The sequence below is a fragment of the Haliotis asinina genome, chromosome 5 (assembly GCF_037392515.1).
Source record: "Haliotis asinina isolate JCU_RB_2024 chromosome 5, JCU_Hal_asi_v2, whole genome shotgun sequence".
Classification (NCBI taxonomy): domain Eukaryota; kingdom Metazoa; phylum Mollusca; class Gastropoda; order Lepetellida; family Haliotidae; genus Haliotis; species Haliotis asinina.
The window spans coordinates 165,395-190,952 of record NC_090284.1 but is presented as its reverse complement, the minus strand read 5'-3'; the positions used below and the strand labels follow the sequence as shown (position 1 = coordinate 190,952).

General features: G+C 40.4%; 1 protein-coding gene across 6 annotated transcripts in view; it reads right to left on the bottom strand.

The window, feature by feature from the left end:
• LOC137284447 (uncharacterized) overlaps positions 1-25,558 on the bottom strand; it is a 133,392-nt gene that overhangs the window by 87,879 nt on the left and 19,955 nt on the right. For 5 of the 6 annotated variants that reach the window (XR_010956904.1, XM_067816251.1, XM_067816252.1 and 2 more), the window contains 4 exons: positions 18,136-18,184; positions 16,335-16,393; positions 10,795-10,830; positions 5,898-5,950 (listed from right to left, as the gene is read on the bottom strand). Coding sequence is in view for 5 of the 6 variants with exons in the window: in XM_067816251.1 (XP_067672352.1) it covers positions 5,898-5,950; positions 10,795-10,830; positions 16,335-16,393; positions 18,136-18,184 (197 nt within the window). In the remaining variant the exon portion in view is untranslated. The remainder of the gene's footprint in view (positions 1-5,897; positions 5,951-10,794; positions 10,831-16,334; positions 16,394-18,135; positions 18,185-25,558) is intronic. The other variant, XM_067816249.1, reaches the window with a different exon arrangement.

Sequence of the window (25,558 nt, the reverse complement as noted above, 5' to 3'; positions counted from 1 at the left end):
GAATAGTTATGCCAAGTTAAAAGTTGTTGGCCTCTGACCGCCCAACCTCTGCCCTCTCTCTCGCTATAGACAGCTGTTACGAGTGTGCATTTTCTGTATATTTTTGTTATTAATTAAGTAATAATTACTATTGGGTCACATTTCGTTTTGAAAGATGGTAAACACTTTTAGGATTCTGGTTTTCCGGAATTTATCTGCTCCTAGTTTTCTATGTGTCTACTTCTGGGAGACTTATTCGAGGGCATTCTACAGTGTTGACGATGTTCGTTTGTGCCCAAACTTTCGGGAAATGGCTAAATATATATAAAAAGGCTGGTTGCCATGTGGAGGGAGACACTCACACTCATTCATACTTGCTGGAGTTACATCACTGCCACGCTTGATCATCAAAACCCGTCAACGCCTGACCTACATTATCTGCTGTCACACCGATCGCTGTGTTCTGCATAGTTGATTACCTCTCGTACTGAGACTTTGGTGAGTTTGATATATTATATTTTGTGACCCACTGACTTTGATTTTGTCTCACTTGTATTGCATTTGTAATCAGCATTGTGAAATTGACTTGCTCTCAATGCATAATAATAATACAGAATTTGAACGTTTATGACTTGTCTTGGTTCTGTTTTGCTGGTTCACAAGGGGATTTCTTAAATTGTTGTCACGGTAAATTCTTAACCGTAACACAGCTGTCAGTCATCTTTCATTTCGTGCAGCATGCTCAAGCCTCATGTGACAACCCACAGCTGTCAGTACAAGTACTTGAAAGGACGCAGTTTAGCATGTAAACCCCGCCACCCTGTGGATTTGTCAGGAAACCCCTGCTCGAACTGGCCAGTTCCTGCTTCGGTACTACCCTCACAGACACCCAACTGGTGAAAAAAAGGCATAGCCCAGTCAGAACTCAACTAATTTAACCTTCAGATGCAATCTCCGCGACTTACTCTGAGTGAGAAAGGATTAGAAGTGGAATGCTTCGACATCCACGAAGGGTAATCGGAATCAACAGTTCACTGACACAATTGCTGAGAGAGTAGAGGTGAGCAAGTGGAATGTCGATCTTATCAGCATGTAATACCAGACTAGCCCACAGTCTGTCATAGTTCTGCATGACGGTATGACCATGCCCTAGTTCCCCAGGTGAGTCGATCTCGCCTGCTTTAGACATGGATAACATCAACATCTTTCATTAAGTACATAGCTATTCAATATCGCAAACTAATGCTTGTCTGCGATTCTTGGAGGACGGAACTTGCTGTGCCAAGACCTAGGGCCCAAACTGACGTAGTCCTTCAACATCCACCATCGATAGATCCTGAAGATAGTGTGAGGCGAAGACTGTCTCTGCCCACCAGAAACAACCCTCCATGATGCTCTGCAGCGAACAGTTTCTATGTAGTGCCATCGTGCTCGAGTCACATGAGGTTTCGCCGACAATGGTGTAGGTAGTCCTGCGAAGTTGTTGGCTCTCAAGATCGTAGAACGGGGCCAGAAAGCCAGAGTGGTCCGAGAGATTTCCCCAGTAGAGGCTGTTGATAAGGGGATGAACAGGCGACAATCTCTGCACATGTCCAGGTAGATCTGCAAAGCATGTACTGTGCACAAGGACAAGTCTATCTTGTCTTCTGGACCCCAATAGAGGACAGGGGTGGAATAGAGAAAAAGCAATCCAGTTGTCCAGGCAACTGGAAGACCTTCCCATTATGCGTCCATAGCCAGAGCTGCCAAAAAGAAGGTTTTGAACGTGACTTGCTCAAAGTCCTTCTGTTCCAAAGGTTCATAATCAAACGACTTAAGGCGACTTAAGATGAGCCAACACTGATAAATCCCAAGCCGGAGGCTGGATTTATGTGTCTGATCAGCTAGCTTGTAAGACTTAAGGAGGGACTGAGTTCTGGAACAACAGAAATCTTCACTCCCATGGCTGCTGCAATAACTGTGTTAAACGCTTCCAGATACCTCGCTTAAGCAGAACCTTTCAGCTTCTTTGAGGTCCTTAGATGCTGAAGTTACTCAGCAATCATCTGGGGTGTAGCCATCATAGAAGATCAGAAACCCTTAGAACGGCAGTATGCTTCAAAATTCTTCCACTAATTATAATAGAGTGGTAGTACAATGGCTGAAGCAACTCAACCAGAGTATCCCTCAGCAACTAAGGACCGATGAAGATGTGCCAAACGTGAAGATGGAGCATTTGAGGAGACCATTGGAGCTGATTGGAGTTTAGATGGAACAGTAGATGTCTTTGATCGGGCAAAGGCACTGGATTAGCTTTGGCGAGCTGTACAAGATCTATGAACTAACTTCTTGCCGGCCAATAAGGCATGACCAAAAGCGACCCAAGAGCAGCTTATTACTGCACAGGTTGAGGATGTTGAAGTGCAGAAGTTGGCTAGTATGGCTGTTTCTTTTGAGGAGGTTAGCAAGGTTCCAGTTTGTTATTACTACAAGGATGGTGTTCTGATGAGGAAATATAGGTCGCCGGATGTTCCTGCAGAGGATGAATGGAAATTTTACCATCAAATTGTGGTACCAAAACTATTTCGAATACATGTACTTTCATTGGCACATGAAAGTCACATGGCAGGTCATTTGGGTGTAAACAAAACTTGTGAGAAAATTTTGGCACATTTCTTTTGGCCCAACCTGAGACATGATGTGGCTGAATTTTGTAAGACCTGTCATGCATGCCAAATTATTGGAAAACCAAATCAGAAAATTCCTTCCGCTCCCTTGAACTTTTGAGGTTTTTGAGGAACATTTCAGTAGAGTTATTATTGATTGTGTTGGTCCACTACCTAAGACTAAGTCTGGTAATCAGTATTTGCTCACTATTATGTGTGCTTCTACCAGATTTCCTGAGGCAATTTGTAGGATTGTTGCTCCTGTGATTGTCAAAGATTTGATAAAGTTTTTCACCTTAGTTGGTTTGCCAGATGTTGTTCAGTCTGATCAGGGTTCAAACTTTATGTCTAAGGTGTTTCAACAAGCTATGTACCAGTTAGGTATTAAGCAAGTTAAGCCTAGTGCTTGTCATCCAGAGTCACAGGGAGATTAAGAGAGATTCCAGCAAACTTTGAAAAATATGATCAAGACTTACTGTTTTGAGACAGAGAAAGACTGGGATGAGGGTGTGCATTTGTTGTTGTTTGCTGTCAGAGAGTCAGTTCAGGAAAGTTAAGGGTTTAGCCCCTTTGAGCTTGTGTTTGGTCACACTGTGCGTGGGCCACTAAAACACTTAAAAGAACAATGGCTCAATGACAGACCTGAGATCAATCTCTTAGACTATGTGTCTACATTTAGGGACAGACTATTAAAGGCAAGTGAGTTGGCCAGAAGGAACTTGAAAGTTTCACAAGAAAAAATGAAGCTCAACTATGACAAAAAGTCAAAAGAGAGAAATTTCACTTGTGGTGAGAAAGTGTTAGTTTTGCTTCCCATACCTGTTCAGCCACTGAGAGCAAGATATCAGTTTGAACAGAATAGTTTGAGCAGGTAATTGTTCCGGATCAGCGTAACTTCAATCTTCCTGAAAGTTCATTCTAAAGAAGCAAATTGTATTTTGAGCAATTTATGTACTGCGATAGACACACTTACCAACTGCACTGGAGGAGTCTAACCCTAATCCTAACCTTGGAGGAGTCTAACCCTAACCCTAACCCTAACTCATTGGATGCACGTGCTGCTCCACTAAATATAACATGATACAATCAGTAATTAATACAGTATACAAGCAATGAATTATTTCAGAAGCAATTATTTCCACATAGGCATAATACAGCTGTGCCCCATTTATCCGAACACTTGTGTTTTTCTTGAAATTGTCCAGATAAACGAATTTCCGGATATCTGAACCACTGACCAAATGTTCGTGTACAACAAAACGAATGTAATAGGCCTCAGACATTATCTTTATTGATTGACAACACATCAGTGAATATCAATGCATACATAAAATATGAAGAAATGCAATTTGACATGTGTCAACTTCACATTGAGGGTGTGGATGGCTGCATTGTCCATCAATGATGTCACACCCACCTCTCAATCTCATCTGTCTGTCAAATGATAGATAGTGACTTATCGTGAAACAGTCATCCACGCTTTGGCCTTGTTCCTGTACCTAACACAAACTTCCAGATTAAAGTCACTACCAAAACAACGGGGACAACAGTTTATCAGTGTAGTTATAGTGACAACCAAATATTGACATGACTCAAAATGAACTACAATTAATTACAGGTAGGAGACATAGGAATCATATTAGGGCACGCAAGGCCAATTGGTATTTGCGTGTGTAAACATATGGACAGGTGCTCAGCCATCCGGATATACAATTACATTAAATGGTTCATAGTAATTACATACATAAGCGTTTAGAATAGTTTGTTTGAAAGTAGTATATATTTATGAGTCAAGAATTAGCTGATTAATTGTGTTGCTCGAAGTCTGATTAACTTGAAGAACTGAATTTAAGTGAAAACAATTAGTGCAGAAATATTTATCTGATCTCATTAAGTCATAAGGGCAAGAAAAGAAGTAATGAAGAAAATCTTCCCATGGGTACTCACATGCACAATTTCGACTATTTGACATATATCTATTCAAAAATGAACATTCAAGTCACTACAACCCAGCCTGATGCTTATATTATTTGACAAAATCTAGATCCAAAGGTTTAATCAAAGTGAACATTTCCTTGTATGGTCAGTAATCATGCTTTGAACAAATTTACTGATTGTGCGATAATTATTTCAGTTGGTGACTCATTCCATAAACATATGGTGTCTGGTAAAAAGGACCATGTACATCACTCTGTATGACAACGATTTGTGCAAAAACTATCAGTATTTCTCAGACTGTAAGAACTTAAAACTGATACATGTCTAGAATTAAATCAGACAAGTAGTTTGGAGTTACGTTATTTTTCATTGTGTTGAACTAAGTAAGTTTTTTCATTTGTCTATGCTTAACTGATGGTATGAAATGGGTCTCATTGCAGATTTTTTCATGATTACTTCCTCACACGGCTCCACAAATCATTCTTAAAGCACCTGATTGTAAATTTTCTAGAATCATAGATTGTTCTTGCGTGCAGTTGTCCCATAAGTGGCAACAATAGTAGAGGTGTGGAAGCATATAATAGGTATACATACATTCTAAGTTAACTAGGTCTAGTTAATCTATATGTAAAGCTTCTTAAACAGTTACACAGGACTTACAACCTGAACTGGGTGAACATACAGAGGGATTTATTTTGCGAGAGAATAAAATCATTCCATTTTTTTTTATTTCAGTTTTTATTCAAAATTCTTGTTGCTTTGTCTGAATCTTCTGCAACTACATACACTGATGTGTCACTAGCAAATAGTTGAATATTGTTGTTGATGCCATCTACAATATCATTATGTGTACTAAGAACAATGGCGGCCCTAAGACCGATCCCTGGATGTATTTAATGACAACTTAAAAAACATAGGAATCAAATGGAATCACTCAGATAGCATCTTTAGTTTAGTGAAGTCATATAAAATGAAACATTTAGAATTATTTTGCTTTTGGACAGTTTGTCAGGTAGAAAACTTGCAGAGACTTTAACTCCCCTACAGCACTCGAACAAGGGGAGGGTTCTATGGATACACACCTACTTCATCATTATTGTGAGCCAAGTTTCTGTTTAGGTACCATCCCAACTCTCAAGCAGGTCATACTGTATGGATGGCTTTCGTACTCTAACATACTGTATGGTTGGCACAGTCAGCTGCAGTTGATTGATGCTTACACAACTGATCTGGTTGATTTACAAAGCTGGAGGATGTTTACACAATAAAGATATTGCTGCACAAGCAAATTAATTTAGGCATGCATTAAACAAAATATGACAAGGAGTTACTCACTGGAAATGGATTCCGAGGACATCACACGGAACAAACTCATACTCCCTGTATACCTGCAACACAGAGCAACCATAAAGACCGGGAATAATTACTGACAGCCCAACAATTATTGGTTGCAAGATGTTTACAGCAGATGAGGGTCTTTGCTAGTGCTGGGAATTAGATACAATCATGCAATTGATGATTGGTTCATTACAACCGATCAATCATCGAAAATAATTGGTTAACATTTATGTTTGCTAATGCACAAAAAATATAGAAAAAACAAGAGGTTCTTTCGTTTCCTTTTGCAAATTGTACAAAATGCATATAGAAATTTCACATCTTAAAGGAGGACTAGTATGTCGGGAACTTCCTGGAGTCTGTAAGATAAGTTCAATCATGACTAAGAACAAACTTGTAGCAATCAAGAAATGTAACAGACAACACCAAACTTGTGATATGTGATATTAGAGCAAACAAGTGTTCCAAAATTGTTTGTGTTTGATTATGAGAAAACATGATCGATGCACAAAACCATCATCTAGAATACATTCCGTGTCAAAGGAAAACCATGTATAAGGATGCCAGCCTATCAAACCTCCATGAACATGTACCTGGATTACAGTGAATCAGGCACCAAAACACAACCTCTTAGTGTACGTGCCACCCATGATACAAAAAACATAGAATACCAACAAAAGATATGAGCACTAATGGTGTTCATTGATGAAAAAATATAGATTCAGTCATAATTTCAAAAAAATAGATTGAAGAAAACTAGGAAAACATAATGTGAAAAAGTACTGATATTGCAGGGGATGTAATATTTTGTAGGAAATAACTACAGTCAAGTCTTGTTAATCCAGCCTCTGTTTATCGACAGTTGGATTTATCCCACGCTTCTGTTGGTAAATTGAAAAAACATAATTTAGTTTAATTTCTTTCGTCCAACATCCTCGTTAATCTAACAATTTGCTGTGCAATGGACTATTTAGGATTAATGAGACTTGACTGTATAAAGGTTCAACTTTCAAGAAAATCAAGGTTCAAGTTCTGTAGCATGTCTGTCTTAAGTCAGAAAGAGAAAGAGAACATGAGGGAGCATGGACCAGGGTCAATAACTTATGGGTATCGAATCACAATCTGTTTCAACCAGTTGGTGTAAACCGTATTTTCAGAAACCTGGGTTGATAAACAAGCATTTTTATGCGTGTATAAATACTGCTCCAGCAACATAACAATTCCAAACTCTTGATGCTTACACGTAAACGAAAACAGTTGACAATTCTTTATTTTCATTTAAAAGCAAAGCATGTGTTCACTACAATATAATAAGTGCTGCAATGACGCGAAGTAAACATACAGTCATACAAGAGGTCTAGATTTTAAGGTTTTGCAGTCATAATCATACAAAACTTGCCTAGGCATTTACAATTAATTGCTTTAATCATGAAGTGAGGAGCAGATTTTAATATATCCACTTCAACATTTTTGCTTAAAAAGTTGTAACCACTTATGATAGTTTCTTGATCATATTCATGGGTGTATTCTGATTTCAGTACGTTTATTTAATACAAGTAAAGAAATAATGATGTACATTCTCAATTTGGTGCCAACAAGAGCATAATCTTATCTTTGTAAATTGTCTCAGTTCAGATCACTGCATGCTGGTCTCAGTCAACTGTGAGTTATTTGACAGTTATCTTGCTCTTTCATAAGGGTCTGGAAATCAAACAGGGGCACACAGTTTCTAACTTCAAGGTGCAGTGAATTCCAAAGCTTCATTGTGTCTGGAATAATTGATTTGGAATGTTCACTCCCAAAAGGCAGACCTCACTTATGACAGACTCAGTGAGTACACTAACTAGCTGAGCCATGCTGTCCACCCCTATTTAGTTAATGAGCTGTCCAAGAGTCACTACACAGTATAGTAATACATACTATTTCTGTGGTCTTCATTTCTTTAGTTACCTTCCGCTCTACAGCTAATCAGTGGTGAACATGCAATTACACATTCTTAGTACACACAGGGAAGTTGATTCTTGGTTGTTTTGTTACAATATATATGCACAAGGAGAACATACAAGCACATTTTACAATAAGTTCAGTCTTACATAGGAACTGACCCTGATTACATAGTAATCAAGTTTGAAAACCGATGGATATTTGCAATAATAAGGCTTAATGTACAGTTTCCTTAAATCTTGATAATCAGGATATTTTGAAACAAAATGGAATTTATGGTGAATATCACTGGAACTGGCCAATCATATATGAGACATAATAGTAATGATAGTTAATGGCTCTTTCTATCTGGGTATACACTATGGTTCATTCCCATTATGACTACTCCCAGTTTGACTACCCGTCCAATATACAACTTGTTCCAGTCCAGTGGCTTTTAATTGTTAGCTCTCTCCCCTCCATCAATGGTAGATTGTTCCATCGATATCTTCCCATTGTGACTACTCCAAGTTTCTCATCAACATACTCTTAAACATTCGTTCCAACAGCACCATAAACAACCATAGCTGTACCAGGTTCATAAACTTTTATTCAGCTAATTATATAAGTAATTATATTTAGATATATATGTAGCTACACATGATGTACACCTTATAGTAAGGGAATTAAGAATAATAATTGACATCTCAATGAAACTTCTGGCGTCAATATTTCTTCTTCTTCAGTTTACAATTTGTATTTACAAAAACTGTTTTGCAACATAGCCTGCTGCCCGAACAAATTCAATGGGTGACTTCTGTTGTCTCTGGAGCTGATCCTGCAAGCGACGGATGCGAGCATCTAAATCTCTGTACATTCTTTTCCTTGGTGGTGCAGGTGCTCCATACTCCAGCTGGGCAATTCTTCTTCTATTCGTGGCCTTGATTCTCTTGATCGCCTCGATGAATTAAAAAATGTTAGGGTGACTGTGTCTGATGTTCTGGTTGAGCGAGTGGTGAAAACCCTCAGGGTGATTATTTGTCCGTGGACCATCTGTTTCGGAATGGTTCCACACAGGAATGGGAAAATGTGCATCGTCATCAACCCAGACACTCACAACGTAGTCCTTGAATGCTTCACATCCTTGGATGTCTGGTGCTTGGTTCATGGCCTCAAGCCAGGTGTCTAGGACAAGTTCAGGAGGTAAAAAGGGAAGGGTTATCGCAGATCTAAACAGCTCAGATAAGTCATCATTCTCTTATGGACAGGGTACTCAAAGTCTACCTGAAGAGTCAGAGATAGAAGAGGTCTGCCAGTTGTTTGTTGAACAGCATCCTTCAGCGCATGAAAAGGTCTACAGTAGGTAGTACGTTGACGATCAGGCATGAGACAGAAAGCTAAGGGAATCATAGTATTGCCAGTGAGAGAGTGAATCACGTACAACTGAGGCCAAAGTCTTGGACACGAATATAAACTTCCATCCATAAAGAGAACATCTGCCTGCTCTAACGTTGAGAATGCCTCGTCTGTAGAAAACACCAGCAATTTGTCACCATCTCCGTCTTCAACAGCAAGAAAACAACGACCATCAGATGTAGTAGTTCATCTTCCGTCAAGGTTGACATCTCTACGATGTTCAGGCAATGCAGGAGTTTTCTTCCTTCTGTGCCTATACAATGCTGACTTTACACTGGACAGAGGTTGTGCAACAGCAGCAGCATCAACAGGCAGTTAGTGGAGCTCTTGTACATTTGGGGCATTGGTGTTGACTCATCTCTGGCTCTTTTTTGCAGTGTGCTCATGAGTCTAACTGTGGCTGGATTGTCGGGCACGTGATTGTGCTCGCTAAATCAAAATACATGTAACTGGGTCTTATATACTTGTTGATAAATATGGCAGTTAAAATGTTTTATTTTTTTAATCAGAGTAGAGGGATTACCTTAGCTTGTGTTGTACAGGAGTGATCTCCAAATATGTCCAGTTTTCAAAACAAATGAAAGTATGGATGAAGCATGAGTATCTATATCTTTGATCAGAGTAGAAGGATTATCATAGCTTGGGTACTTTGAAAACAATCAATCTGTATTTTAAATTTTCAAAGTACCTTAGTTTGGGTTGTAGAGGAGTGATCTCCAAACCTGGAATAATAAGCGATACAGGTACAGTACATTATTAAGTGCAGAGGTGGTCCATTATATGTGTATTTTAATTAGTAGTCAGAATGGGAGTAGTCATAATGGGAAGATACCCACGCTATTATCATCAAGGCTACAGCTTAATTAAGCCTTATGCAATCAGGCATAAAATCTGTTGTTTTAAGTGGCCTGTCATTTGGGAGGTCTGTCTTATGGGAAAACACCATTTGGAATATCTTGTTGTTCAGTGGTAAACGGTCTGTCGTTTGGGAGGTCTGTCTTATGGGAAAACACCATTTGGAATATCTTGTTGTTCAGCAGTAAATTCTCCTCAAGTTAGTGCCACCACATTAGGGATAACGACCATTTTCCCTGACTAGTTATGGGGTAACAAACTGCACAGATAGTTTGGTGATAAACGATGATACTTTTTATAAAATGTTACCAATTTATTGTACTTTTGACTTTCACTCAACAAAGTGAAGGAAGGTTCATGAACAGCACCACATGTTGTTTTAAGGGCATCTAGATACAGTTTTTCTAAAGTAAAGAGTAAGTACTGATCTGTACAGTTTTCCCAAATACGAGATCAGTAATCAGAAGAAGAAAGAAGATATGATTTGTGCATAGTCTTTTAACACAATTTACCATGGTACTAAACTTTTATGTCTGTGTGTCTGGCTAAATGAAGCTAAAGCAGTGTGTGGCAACCGATACCTCACTTCTGCAATTAAACATGTTCAACAAAAGACTTGCATTACCAGTATTCCACAGTATTACACGTTTGTGAGCAGCCTCATTTACGTCAGTGACAATCTGTTATACAGAAAACTTACTGGCATTTCCCAGCTGATATCTAGAAAACTTGCATTCTGAAAATCGAAAAGTACTTGTTAAACTATAAATCTAATGAATTTGTGAAATGTTACATATCAAAACAAACAAACAAACAAATAAGCAAACATCTTTTAAATCAAAATTATACAAACAGTAAGATACTTCATCACAGAATAAGTTGCACCAAATACTAAACTATCTAGTTGGGTAAGGCTTAGGGAGGCTTCGAATTTTACATGTTAACTTTGTATGGAGTATTTCAGCTATATCATAGCATGTCAACTTGGTATGGAGTATTTCAGTTATACCATAGCATGTCAACTTGGTATGAAAATATTTCAGTGATAGCATGTCAACTTGGTATGGAACATTTCAGTTGTATCATAGCATGTCAGCTTGGTATGGAGTATTTCAATAATATCATAGCATGGTAACTCGGTATCTAATTTTCTGAATAAAATTGATATTTTATACTTATCCTGACTCATATTTAATTGCTTATCTCCTCCTCCCTGTGAAGGTAGTGGAACACCTGGAATCCATTGAAGTTGGGAGGGCTTTCATCATGAGTCAGGATAAGTATAAAATATCAATTTTATTCAGAAAATTACATATTTTTCCTTATCCTGACTCAAGCTTAATTGCTTACAGAATCCGACGGTAATGGCGGTGGGTCAGGCCACGCTTGATTCTGCTGGCCGTCAAATAGGTCCCATATTTCCCCCTTTACATGAACTTGGTACCTGGTGCGGCGTAATTCGGTCCTGTTCTTCCAATATTCATCTGCAACTTTCCGCGGGGATCACATCCAATCGAACTTGTCTTCTGAAGAAGGCTTCGTTGACTGGATGATATCTAGATTACCTAGCGTCCTGCTGGTATCCAGTGCAACTGAATGTCAAGATATAATCAAGACTTGTTTGTGACCCTTCCACATGTACAAGTAACTTCATTATGAGTACAGGGTCACAATCACTCATGCTAGTCTGTTCGAGATGTGGACTCTCAACCATTATACTGCGCACAGCGTCTTGATCTCAACAAGTCACATGATAAATGGGTGAGTAAACTCAGTGCCTTTGAGGAACTGTTCGTTGCTGTGCAAAGACAAGAGGCCCCAAGTGATGAATGGGACATCCTCCATGGCTATGTCTCGTAGATAATGGTTGGCAAACACTGTGTTTGATCTCCAGAAGCAGCCCTCCATCATAGTTGATAGCGAGCAATTTCCATGGATAGCTAGTGTAAAGGCAAGGGCTCGGACTTCATGTGGGTTAGCTAGTCATGGAGGTTCGAGTCCTGCTGCTTTAGAGGCCCTCAGTATAACAGCTCTTATCCACACTGAGATAGTGTTGACATTCGTGCCACTGTGACTAACGCAAGTAGAAACAGCGTTTTCTGTGTCATTAGTTCAAGCGATGTCCGACCTAGTGGTTCGTATTCATCACTTCAAAGGTGTTAAAGCATGACATTCAAGTCCCAGACTGGAGCCTTAAAGCCTTAGTTGGTCTTCCAGTCTGAATGAGCGTAGTAAGGTGATTAGTTCAGGTACATTAGTCAAGTTGACTCCTGTTTTCATGGTGATAAGAGAGCCAAGTGCCGCCAGATATGTCAAAGTATGTCGCAAGAGACATAGGTAATCTGCAACTTGAAGATGTGTAACTTCCATTGCAGTGAAGCCTTTCTTCCTGGTATAGGACTCAAATTGCTTCCTACATCATACAAATTGCGAGAATATCTACATAGAGCTAAGGGGATTGCTTTCACCGCTTGTGTAGAATATCCTCGATGTTTTAGGCAAACTTCCACACGTAAAGTTGGAATGATATTGGATTGTTGTGTGCCTGTCTTTTGTGCAGAAGGACGAGCATGTTCTTATAATCTGGTAGATGCACATTTTGTTGTCCTAATACCTCAATGAGTAGCATGAACCAATCTGTCGCCGGCCAGTAAGGCGTGTCCAAAATCAGTTGTAACAGCTTCGTCAGTTTGATTTTCAGGGTGACCTGCGGTAGTGGCACTGGAGGGGAGAACGCATGAGCACTCAGTCCTTCCGATGGTATGCTGAGAAGGTCTGTTGCCCTTGCTAGCAGATCTGGTACCGGTGATGCAAACGTTGTTGTGTGTTTGTTGAACTTCGTGGCATGTAGATTTATTTGTGGTGTTCTGAAGGTCTGACTAATTAGACAGCATCCATTCTATCGGGGATGGAAGTAGAGGGCGTAATAGAGAGTCGGCCAAAATGTTGCAAGCACCTGAGATGTAACATGCTTTTATCAGCAGATTCAGATCGTCGACTATGTTGAATAATGGAAAGGTCGATTCTAGCAGTAGCAGGCCTTGATTACTGCTTTCATCTCCAGGTGAATGATATGTTGAGATTCCTACTGCAACCTTGTTGTTCAAGTGAGTACCCCAGCCTTGTAGTGATAGGCTTGTCCTGGGTATACACGAGTGAGCATGTGCATAGATGAATAAAAATGCGCGAAATCTCCTGCCGCTTAAAGCTGATATAGGCAGACTGTCCCCCAGGTAGATGTGTCGGTATTTTTCCACCAAAGATGGATCTTGTGTGGTTGAACAACGGGAGCTGGCACTCTTGTGATCACAGGTGTCATTGCAGGGGTATCCTATAGCTGTCTCGAAGAATCTTCATGATGTAATTGTCGTTGCGAAGTCCCCAATTTCTCCAGTAAAGTTGAAGACATCCACTCAATTGAGACGGTTGTACAGGAACGGATGGGGGTGGAAGATGCCAGTCATTCCAAATCTGATCTTCAATGTTTACTTCCTTTAACGTCCTAGGACAAACAGCCTGAGGTCTGAGAGCCCCTAAAAGTATCACTTCATGATGAGGTGGACAACAGACCTTGTTGACGTGGTACATTCAATCCCGCAGAAGTTAAGGTGAGGTGTTCACATATAAATTGCTGAAGTTTCTGTGTGATGAGCGCTGACAGGATCATTCTCTCTTCCTCGTTGTGAGGGTTGCTGAACTTGGAGATGAGAGTTTCATTGAGCCTCTAGACTTGGCTAGTCTGAAGAAAGGTACGTCTCGTAGTGGTGTCTAGCTGGGCAAGACGCTTGTCCCCTATCTTGTAAGATCTATTGCTGGCATCACTGATGAGCTTGTATGATTCATCTATGTCTGGTGCTCTAAAAAAGAGCTCCATGTGGTGAAGAGGAAAACTATGAGCATACAATGGTGGTATATGTTGTTGCTGAAACTTGGTTGCCGAATGGAATGCCAAAGATGAAGGCTCAGGAATCGTAGATATTGGAGCTATCGGCGGAGACGTTAAAGTGTCGATATCCTCATTCTTCATCCTATAAGTGTTAGCTTCACTGGAGTCCTTGGATGGTGAGACTAAGTCCAAACCATTCGTGAGCCATGAAGTGACTTCAGAGTCCGAGAAGAGGGTTTCCTTCGGAGATGACGATCGTCAGTATCTGTCCCCATCCTTCCATGAGAGACTGCGAGATGCAGGATTGATGTCCTCAGAGTGAGACGCATTTGACAAATGCCGATGATTCTTTCTATGTGATACCAGGTCTGAAAGGGACGACGAGGGATGACGGTGCCTTTGATGTACTGGGGAGACTGATGAAGATTGTCTGCATTCATGAGTAGACCTGTGAGTGTGTGGGTGGATCCCTCTCAAGACTGTGACAGCTGTGAGTGCACTCATTCGAGGAGTGTGTGGGTGGATCCCTCTTACGAGTGTAACGGGTGCGAGTGCACTCCCTCCATGAGTGCATGGGTGGATCCCTCTCAAGACTGCGAAGGAAGGACATAGACAACGGAAATGACCTCCTTGAACGAGTGCGTGCATATGATGTCTCTGCATCCTCCGGGGGCAGAGCAGATCTAGTGGAGTGCTCACACGGAGTGGCCGTTGACGTCGTTGAAGATTGAAATCTCCGCTCCTCTTCAAAGTTCATCATGGAAGTGGTGAACTGCTGCATGAAGACGCCGGCGTCAAAAGGCTGAGTTGTGTGTAGCGACGTCTGACTCGTAGAGATATCTGATGCAATGAAGGTGAAAGTTGTCTTTGCAGGCTGACATTCTGCCCCTTGTGCAGAATAAGCGGTGACTCATCGTAGATGTGAAAGACTTCTTAATTGTCGTAGCATGTTGACTCAGCAATGACTTTGTCGACGATGACTTAGACTTCTTACGCTGCGATGACCCCATCTGTGTTGAAGTTCTCTTCTGTGTTCAAGGGGATGACTCACTGAAATCATGACACAGCCCCGGAGGAACGCCAGATTGGTCACTGGAATGATGAATTTCACCAGTTATCAACATACGGTTACCCGAGGCTAAATCATGTGACTACTGAAAGCCGACATTGCCTGTCCCTCGCACGTCTAAGAACAGAACGAACATACAAAACAAATTCTTAATAGATAAACTGCTACAAAATTTACTGAGAGCAGTGGAAGAACAGACGGGCTTACTTGCCGGACAAACTAAATGTGGGTCAACCGCTGACAGACGTACACTGAAAACACAATTTCATCAACTGAGACTAAGTCTCAGTTTGATGAAATTACGTGCTACATAAATACCAAATAATTACAAATTTAACAAAATATGATGTATATACACAAATACTGCATATGACATAAATTTAAAAGACCAAAATAAATCAAAAACTTATCGCCGGAACGGGACCCCAGGATGCCTCCAGCCAACGTCAATGGGTGATTAGAAGAATGTGACAAGCACCTTTTTGGTGGGTAAGGGAGGCTTCCGGTGGGTAAGTGTATTTTACATCCACTTCTTTCAGAAGGGAACTTCAAGGGATTCTAGGTGTTCCACTCCCTTAGCAGGGAGAAGGATACGGAAAAGTTTGAGTATTTCAGTTATATCATACCATGTCAGCTTGGTATTGGGTAGTCCAGTTATATCACAGCATGTCAATTTGATGTACAGTATTTCAGTTATAGTGTAGCATGTCAGACTGGTATTGAGTAGTCCAGTTATACCATTGCATGTCAGCTTGGTACTGAATGGTCCAGTTATGTCACCTGTCTCAACTCAATGAGGGAGAAGAGCCTGTAGTGACATCATGACTGTGAAATGGTCCAAGAACTGTGCTGGATGACAATGGACCATAAACAGGCCAAACATGAAAACTAAATCAAGGACCAGCCAACAGATTCTGGACAAAAGAACACAACCATCGCCCTGAAAATTTATTTCACAACATGAAAGGACCAAGGGATAAAGTTATGTGTGCTTGTCAAAAAGGACTCCTTCAGTATGTTCCTCATTGATTACACCATGCCAACTAGAAAGGGGCATATGTAAAATGTAACATGTTATATTTGGGATTACACTTTTTTAGTGTGTGGACGTGACAGTGGCTGAGTGGGCTAGGCGGCTGACTTTGTGTGCTGGCGATTACGTGCCTGACTCTGAAGGTACTTGGTCAAATCTTGGATGGGTCTCAACTACAAAAGTACTGGAATAGGAAAGTGTAATCCCAAATATAACATATGTCACATGTTCCTCATTGTCAAAGGTTCCAACCTTAAGCAGAAGCCGGAAGGTCATGCCCTTCACTTCTTTCAAAAGGGACATCAGAATTTCTGTAAACAGAATAAAGAACAACAAATAAAAATATATGAGTGAAACATTTGAGCATTGAGTCATGGTGAAAATGTTATTGAAATCTATATTTCATGGCATGGCTACATCTTTCTATACATCTACGATTGGGTGCAGGTGACATCCTTATTGAATCCAACCATTTACTGAAACTGACTGAAAACTGCTGAAACCTACATGTCACTACTAGGGTGAGGTAACAACTGTATTGAGCCCTACATGTCACTACTAGGGTGAGGTGATGACTGTATTGAGCCCTACATGTCACAACTAGGGTGAGGTGATGACTGTATTGAGCCCTACATGTCACTACTAGGGCAAGGTGACGACTGTATTGAGCCCTACATGTCACTACTTGAACGAGGTGATGACTGTATTCAAAACATACGTCACTAATAGGGAGAGGTAACAACCATATTAAAACCTACATATCACTACTAGGGTGAGGTGATGACTGTATTGAGCCCTACATGTCACTACTAGGGTGAGGTGATGACTGTATTGAGCCCTACATGTCACAACTAGGGTGAGGTGATGACTGTATTGAGCCCTACATGTCACTACTAGGGCAAGGTGACGACTGTATTGAGCCCTACATGTCACTACTTGAACGAGGTGATGACTGTATTCAAAACATACGTCACTAATAGGGAGAGGTAACAACCGTATTAAAACCTACATCTCACTACTAGGGCAAGGTGACAAAATTATTCAAACCTATATGTCACTACTAAGGTGAGGTGACAACCGCACTTAGCCCTACATATCACTACTAGGGAGAGGTGATGACTGTATTGAGACCTACATATCAGTACTAGGGTGAGGTGACAACTGTATTGAGCCCTACATGTCACTACTTGGGTAAGGTGACGACTGTATTGAGCACTACATATCACTACTAGGGTGAGGTGACGACTGTATTGAGCCCTACATGTCACTACTAGGGAGAGGTGATGACTGTATTGAGCCCTACATATCACTACTAGGGTGAGGTGATGACTGTATTGAGCCCTACATATCACTACTTGGGTGAGGTGACGACTGTATTGAGCACTACATATCACTACTAGGGTGAGGTGACGACTGTAATGAGCACTACATATCACTACTAGGGAGAAATGATGACTGTATTGAGCCCTACATGTCACTACTAGGGTGAGGTGATGACTGTATTGAGCACTACATATCACTACTAGGGTGAGGTGATGACTGTATTGAGCACTACATGTCACTACTAGGGAGAGGTGATGACTGTATTGAGCACATGTCATCACTTACTAAGGGTGAGGTGATGACTGTATTGAGCTCTACATTGCACAACTAGGGTGAGGTGATGACTGTATTGAGCACTACATATCACTACTAGGGTGAGGTGATGACTGTATTGAGCCCTACATGTCACAACTAAGGTAAGGTGATGACTGTATTGAGCACTACATGTCACTACTAGTGAGAGGTGACGACTGTATTGAGCTCTACATTGCACAACTAGGGTGAGGTGATGACTGTATTGAGTGTTACATGTCACTACTAGGGTAGGGTAGGGAAATCTATAGGTCACTACTAGGGCGAGGTGACAATCGTATTGAAACCTACATGTCACTACCAGAGTGAGACAACAAATGTGACAAAGCTGAAACATGCAAATTACTTCTAGTTCAGGGTGACAGATTATTGAACCATACCTACTGCTGAGGTAAACATTACTGTTTATACATCATACCTGCAAGTATCTCATTGCCCAGGATGGATCTGTGAGGATCGTACCACATCTGTTGATAATATAACAGCATTTAAACAACACTTGAATCCTTATAATACTGATGTTATCTTACATTTTGTGTTTTCTCATGTTCATACAACCTGAAACAGCCTCATGTAACATCTCGCCCAAACATACCTCACTCCATCTGTAGCCCGCATCCTCGATATCTCCAGGGTATACATTCCGATAAGTCTCCACTATACACTGGATGCATCTACGGCTCTGCCCGATAAATTTATTACCTCCCTTTGCTGGCTCCGCCTTCTCACAGTAGCCAATCAGCTAGGCCGCCGTTAAAACTGATCTTGCCAGTGTCAACAAAGGTAGCGGTGGCAACTGCAAAGGTTTGCTCGCTGTGCATCCCAGATTTTAGGGAAATCATACAAACAAATTGACAGGTCCGAAACTTTAAAACAACATATGCAAGAACGCCTTCTACCTCAGCCAGAGAACCTCTGCATGGTTTCTGTTGCCAAGTATAATCGGTTAGATAATTCAAAAAACGAAAGTGAGTTGTGATTGGTTCGCTCAACTTCCCAGCGTAGACACCTGACTGGATCAAAAGACAGTCAAGGGGGGTAATAAATTTATCGGGCAGAGCCGTAGATGCGTCCAGGGTATAGTGGAGACTTATCGGAAGGTATACCCTGGAGATATCGAGGATGCTGTAGCCCCAGGCAATGACTGTAGGCTCATGGAAATTGTGTGCGTCTAGCTCCGCTTCACCACGTGACCCAACTGATCTTCTTAGCTGGGAGCCAGAACTAATTTTGCAATCTGTGTTTCTGGGTTAACTGGTCAGGAATGCATCTTCTGACATAAGATAAGTATTATAAATACACAATTCAAAAGTTTTTAAGTGTTTAAGCTTATCCAATCTCATGTAGTGCACATTCCCCAAACTGGATGGTGACAACAGATTACTGTGGTGGCCGATGGAATAGTTAGGTCTTCCTAAGACTAAATAATCTCCCTGTCTCCAAACAGGATCAGTGTGAAGTGATGTCAGATAAAGTGTGTGGATATAAGTGCCCATCTGAGGAGACTAACACTAGATATAGTCTGTAGACTAACTGTAGATGTAGACTGTGGACTAACCGTAGATGTAGACTGTAGACTAACCGTAGATGTAGGCTGTAGACTAACTGTAGATGTAGACTGTAGACTAACTGTAGATGTAGACTGTAGACTAATCGTAGATGTAGACTGTGGACTAACTGTAGATGTAGACTGTAGACTAACCGTAGATGTAGACTGTAGGCTAATCGTAGATGTAGACTGTAGGCTAACTGTAGATATAGACTGTAGACTAACCGTAGATATAGACTGTAGACAAACCGTAGATGTAGACTGTAAAATAACCGTAGATGTAGACTGTACACTAATCGTAGATGTAGACTGTAGACTAACTGTAGATGTAGACTGTAGACTAACTGTAGATATAGACTGTAGACTAACCGTAGACGTAGACTGTAAAATAACCGTAGATGTAGACTGTACACTAATCGTCGATGTAGACTGGAGACTAACTGTAGATGTAGACTGTAGACTAACCGTAGATGTAGACTGTAGACTAACTGTAGATGTAGACTGTAGACTAACTGTAGATGTAGACTGTAGACTAACTGTAGAAATAGACTGTAGACTACACGTAGATGTAGACTGTAGACTAATCGTAGATGCACACTGTAGACTAACCGTAGATGTAGACTGTAGACTAACTGTAAATGTAGACAGTAGACTAATCGTAGATGTAGACTGTAGACTAATCGTAGATGTAGACTGTAGACTAATCGTAGATGTAGACTGTAGACTAACTGTAGATGTAGACTGTAGACTAACCGTAGATGTAGACTGTAGACTAATCGTAGATGTAGACTGTAGACTAATCGTAGATGTAGACTGTAGACTAACAGTAGATGTAGACTGTAGACTAATTGTAGATGTAGACTGTAGACTAATCGTAGATGTAGACTGTAGACCAACTGTAGATGTAGACTGGAGACTAACGGTAGATATAGACTGTAGACTAACCATAGATGTAGACTGTAGACTAATCGTAGATGTAGACTGTAGACTAATCGTAGATGTAGACTGTAGACTAACAGTAGATGTAGACTGTAGACTAATTGTAGATGTAGACTGTAGACTAATCGTAGATGTAGACTGTAGACTAACTGTAGATGTAGACTGTAGACTAACTGTAGATGTAGACTGTAGACTAACTGTAGATGTAGACTGTGGACTAACTGTAGATATAGACTGTAGACTAACTGTAGATATAGACTGTAAAATAACCGTAGATGTAGACTGTACACTAATCGTAGATGTAGACTGTAGACTAACTGTAGATATAGACTGTAGACTAACCGTAGACGTAGACTGTAAAATAACCGTAGATGTAGACTGTACACTAATCGTCGATGTAGACTGTAGACTAACTGTAGATGTAGACTGTAGACTAACCGTAGATGTAGACTGTAGACTAACTGTAGATGTAGACTGTAGACTAACTGTAGATGTAGACTGTAGACTAGCTGTAGAAATAGACTGTAGACTACACGTAGATGTAGACTGTAGACTAATCGTAGATGCACACTGTAGACTAACCGTAGATGTAGACTGTAGACTAACTGTAGATGTAGACAGTAGACTAATCGTAGATGTAGACTGTAGACTAATCGTAGATGTAGAGTGTAGACTAATCGTAGATGTAGACTGTAGACTAACTGTAGATGTAGACTGGAGACTAACGGTAGATGTAGACTGTAGACTAATCGTAGATGTAGACTGTAGACTAATCATAGATGTAGACTGTAGACTAACAGTAGATGTAGACTGTAGACTAATTGTAGATGTAGACTGTAGACTAATCGTAGATGTAGACTGTAGACTAACTGTAGATGTAGACTGTAGACTAACTGTAGATGTAGACTGTAGACTAACTGTAGATGTAGACTGTGGACTAACTGTAGATATAGACTGTAGACTAACTGTAGATATAGACTGTAAAATAACCGTAGATGTAGACTGTACACTAATCGTAGATGTAGACTGTAGACTAACTGTAGATGTTGATTGTAGACTAACTGTAGATGTAGACTGTAGACTAACTGTAGAAGTAGACTGTAGACTAACAGTAGATGTAGACTGTAGACTAACCGTAGGTGTAGACTGTAGACTAACTGTAGATGTAGACTGTAGACTAACTGTAGAAATAGACTGTAGACTAACCGTAGATGTAGACTGTAGACTAATCATAGATGTAGACTGCAGACTAAATGTAGATGTAGACTGCAGACTAACCATAGATGTAGAATGGAGACTAACCGAAGATGTAGACTGGAGACTAACCGTACATATAGACTATAGACTAAACATAGATGTAGACTGTGGACTAACTGTAGATGTAGACTGTAGACTACACGTAAATGTAGACTGTAGACTAAACGTAGATGTAGACTGTAGACTAAACGTAGATGTAGACTGTAGACTAATCGTAGATGTAGACTGTAGACTAATCGTAGATGTAGACTGTAGACTAACAGTAGATGTAGACTGTAGACTAATTGTAGATGTAGACTGTAGACTAATCGTAGATGTAGACTGTAGACTAACTGTAGATGTAGACTGTAGACTAACTGTAGATGTAGACTGTAGACTAACTGTAGATATAGACTGTAGACTAACTGTAGATGTAGACTGTAGACTAACTGTAGATATAGACTGTAGACTAAATGTAGATGTAGACTGTAGACTAATCATAGATGTAGACTGCAGACTAACTATAGATGTAGACTGCAGACTAACCATAGATGTAGAATGGAGACTAACCGAAGATGTAGACTGGAGACTAACCGTAGATATAGACTGTAGACTACACGTAGATGTAGACTGTACACTAATCGTAGATGTAGACTGTAGACTAACTGTAGATGTTGACTGTAGACTAACTGTAGATGTAGACTGTAGACTAATTGTAGATGTAGACTGTAGACTAACAGTAGATGTAGACTGTAGACTAACCGTAGGTGTATACTGTAGACTAACTGTAGATGTAGACTGTAGACTAACTGTAGATATAGACTGTAGACTAAATGTAGATGTAGACTGTAGACTAAACATAGATGTAGACTGTGGACTAACTGTAGATGTAGACTGTAGACTAAACGTAGATGTAGACTGTAGACTAAACGTAAATGTAGACTGTAGACTAAACGTAAATGTAGACTGTAGACTAAACGTAGATGTAGACTAACCATAGATATAGACTGTAGACTAACTGTAAATGTAGACTGTGTACAAACTCTAGTCTGCCACCAAACATTCAGGAGCTTGAAGTCCTCAGTTTACCAAAGGCTGAGTCTAATGATGACCAGCACTAAGTAATGATCAGTTTAGGAGGTAGGGCCACAGTATTCTAGTCATGATCCTTCATGATGAACAATAAAGCTAAATCAATGGACAAAGGTTTTTCAGGTAGGTGCAGCTTGTCCACAATCCATACCAACATGGACATAGAGTCTACACTCTCTATGGTGCCTTCAGGTGCATAAATGTCTACAAAGGATTATGATCCTTGGTCCATAAGAAATGGAGGAAGAAGACAGGACAAAGATGTCTACCAGGGAATGAGGTTGTTGTGAATTTCACAGAGGAAATGGCTGGCTTGAGCATCTCCACAAGACAGGTATTGTCATCTGTTGAGTTATTGCAAGTTGTAGATCCAAATGTAGAAATGAGAGGGATCAATAATACAGAGGGATTTGATGGCTGTACAAGAGGCATTCCAGGCGTGAGCGTCAGATGCAGGATTGTGAATGAAACAAGTAGATTTGTCAGTTGATCACATGTTCCAGCATAAGACAAACTGATCATAGCATTATCAAAACATAGGTAAAATATGTGATGGGCTGAGGTTTTGACTGCAGTTTCAGCTTGCTGACAGGCAATGCTGAAGGAAAATGGACCTGCATGACAGATCCAGAGGGATCCCTTAATGGGTTGGGATCGAAGGTCCTGGCAACTGTAATAAGAATGTCAGTAGGGAGTCATATGGTAAACAGGGGCAAGATACGTGCCTTGCATTGACCTTAGAGTGACTGCCTATATAAACAGATTGAGTTCATGTCCCTTCAGGCGAGGTTTTACAAGAGGCTAGGCTGTTTAAACTCCAAGATCATAACAAGACAAAGTGCATAATCTGGGATTGATAAATAGATATGCAGACAGTAAGTAATATAATATATATCTCAGGCATGAAGTAAGATAATTCAGAGTAGCATACAACATGAAACACTGAGATCACAAGAAGATAAACCTAATATGTTCAAGATCAGCTTTTATAGGGATGATACTTCGTCACAATATATATCTCTATATCTATATATATATAGTGTCTTATCAGGGGTTTAATTTTTTTTTAAAAATGAAGAAGAAAGTGACTAGTTTTCCACTTGAACTGATTTTATGACACAATGTTTGATGGTAATGTTTACTGGACTATTTATCGAAGAGTGATAAATTTCCAAGAACAATAGCTCTAATTTATTGTTATTGCGAAATTTATTAAAATCTAAATATTTTAGATATTCAAATACTTAGCTTAACATAGGTCTTATGCATATTACCCCAAGCTTTGCTAAACGAGATCAAACAGTCATTGATTCGCCATTCCTATGAATGGCTACCTCATGTATCGACGAATGTATACGCACAGAAGTGATGTCATCTCTGTACCTGCAAAAGCGTGGGCCATCCAAAATTCACTTTTACTGAAAACTTGGTCCTTCGAGCCCAGAGTGGGGAGGAGTGTCCAGGGCTGGGAGGGAGTTACTGCCCTCTGGTAAGGTAAGTATTTAAATATCTAAAATATTTAGATTTTAATAAATTTTTAATTGAAATTACTGTGGGTCTTATGCATATGGATTCGACAGAGGGATGGTGGTGTCGGGCTCCCAAAAGGACCATCCCCAGAAACTCCATCCACATGCCATAAGGGATCCAGAAGCAAGCTACAAGCAGTCCCAGTAAGCAGTAAATAGAAGTAATTACCTAATGGGTGGCTGGCCGAGTGAGTTGCTGGGCAACTACTAATGAGCCGAAAGATTGCAGATCCTCCACATCTTCAACAGCCAAGTCCCTCAGGTAATAACTGGCGAAGACTGAAGTCAACTTCCAGAAGCAGCCTTCCATTAGTAAATGGACAGTAAAATTCCTGTGTAAAGCCATTGTGGAGGCTAGCGCCCTAATCTCATGTGGGTTATTAGCTGAAGGGTGACGGAGATTAGCAGCGTTGTAAGTGGCCAAAATGGTCTGACGAAGCCAAAGTGCGACCATGTTCTTGTTGGCTTCCTTAGTACAAGAAGAAAAAGGGATAAATAGCCTTTTCCTAGAAACCGATCTTGCAATATACAACTTCAGTGCTCTGACTGGACAAAGAACTTCTTCCTCCACATCATGAGGCCCCAAGATTGAAGAAAGAGGAGGAAGTGAAAACGTCCTGTCTGGCTGACCAGGAAGTTGATTCTTAGCAGTAAAGTCCCACAATAATCCTAGATGCACACAGTCATGTCAAGATCGCTCAAATTGAACACGGGTGACATCCAGAGCATGAAGTTCACTTACTCTTGCTGCCATGGCCAGGGCTAAGAGAAACACTGTCTTCCTTGAAAGGTCCTCAAACGAGGCCTTGTCCAAAGGCTCATAGGGGGAACCTCTAAGATGTTGTGGAATGATATTTAAGTCCAAAGCTGGAGGGCAGAGCTTGACTTTCTGGTCTTCCAGCTTAAAAGCCTTCAGTATAGCAATAAGTTCTGGCACCTTGGAAACTTGCATTTCACTCCTAGAACTGAATTCAAAGCCGATAGGTATGTCCCAATAGTACTGTATTTAAGGTGTCTGCTCTTCCGAAGATACAGAAGAAACTCAGCTATCATCTGAGGAGCGACCTTTAAAGGATTTACAGACTTCAGGTGACAAAACTTCTCAAAAGAAGACCATCTGTCGTCATATAAGGATCTAGTCAACACCCGGTGATCCAAAGCTCTGACTTTAGCTATAGGCGTAGTGAGTGCGTGAGTGAGTTAATATTTAACGTCACATCGGCATTATTGCAGCCATATCGTGACAAGAGCATTCTTAAAAAAAGAATCTATGTATATCATAAAAAGCTGTCGACAACAGACAGTAAAACAACTAGAATATCACACAAAAAAATAAAAAATAAATAAAACTAGCGTGAAAAGTTAAAATTATTATCCCTATTCAGACAATACAATATAAAAACAGGCTATATAGATCACCAACAACTGAAGGTAGATCACCATACTAGGGGCCATGGGGATTTACAGTACTTCTGCTACCTGCATGGTCCCTAGCT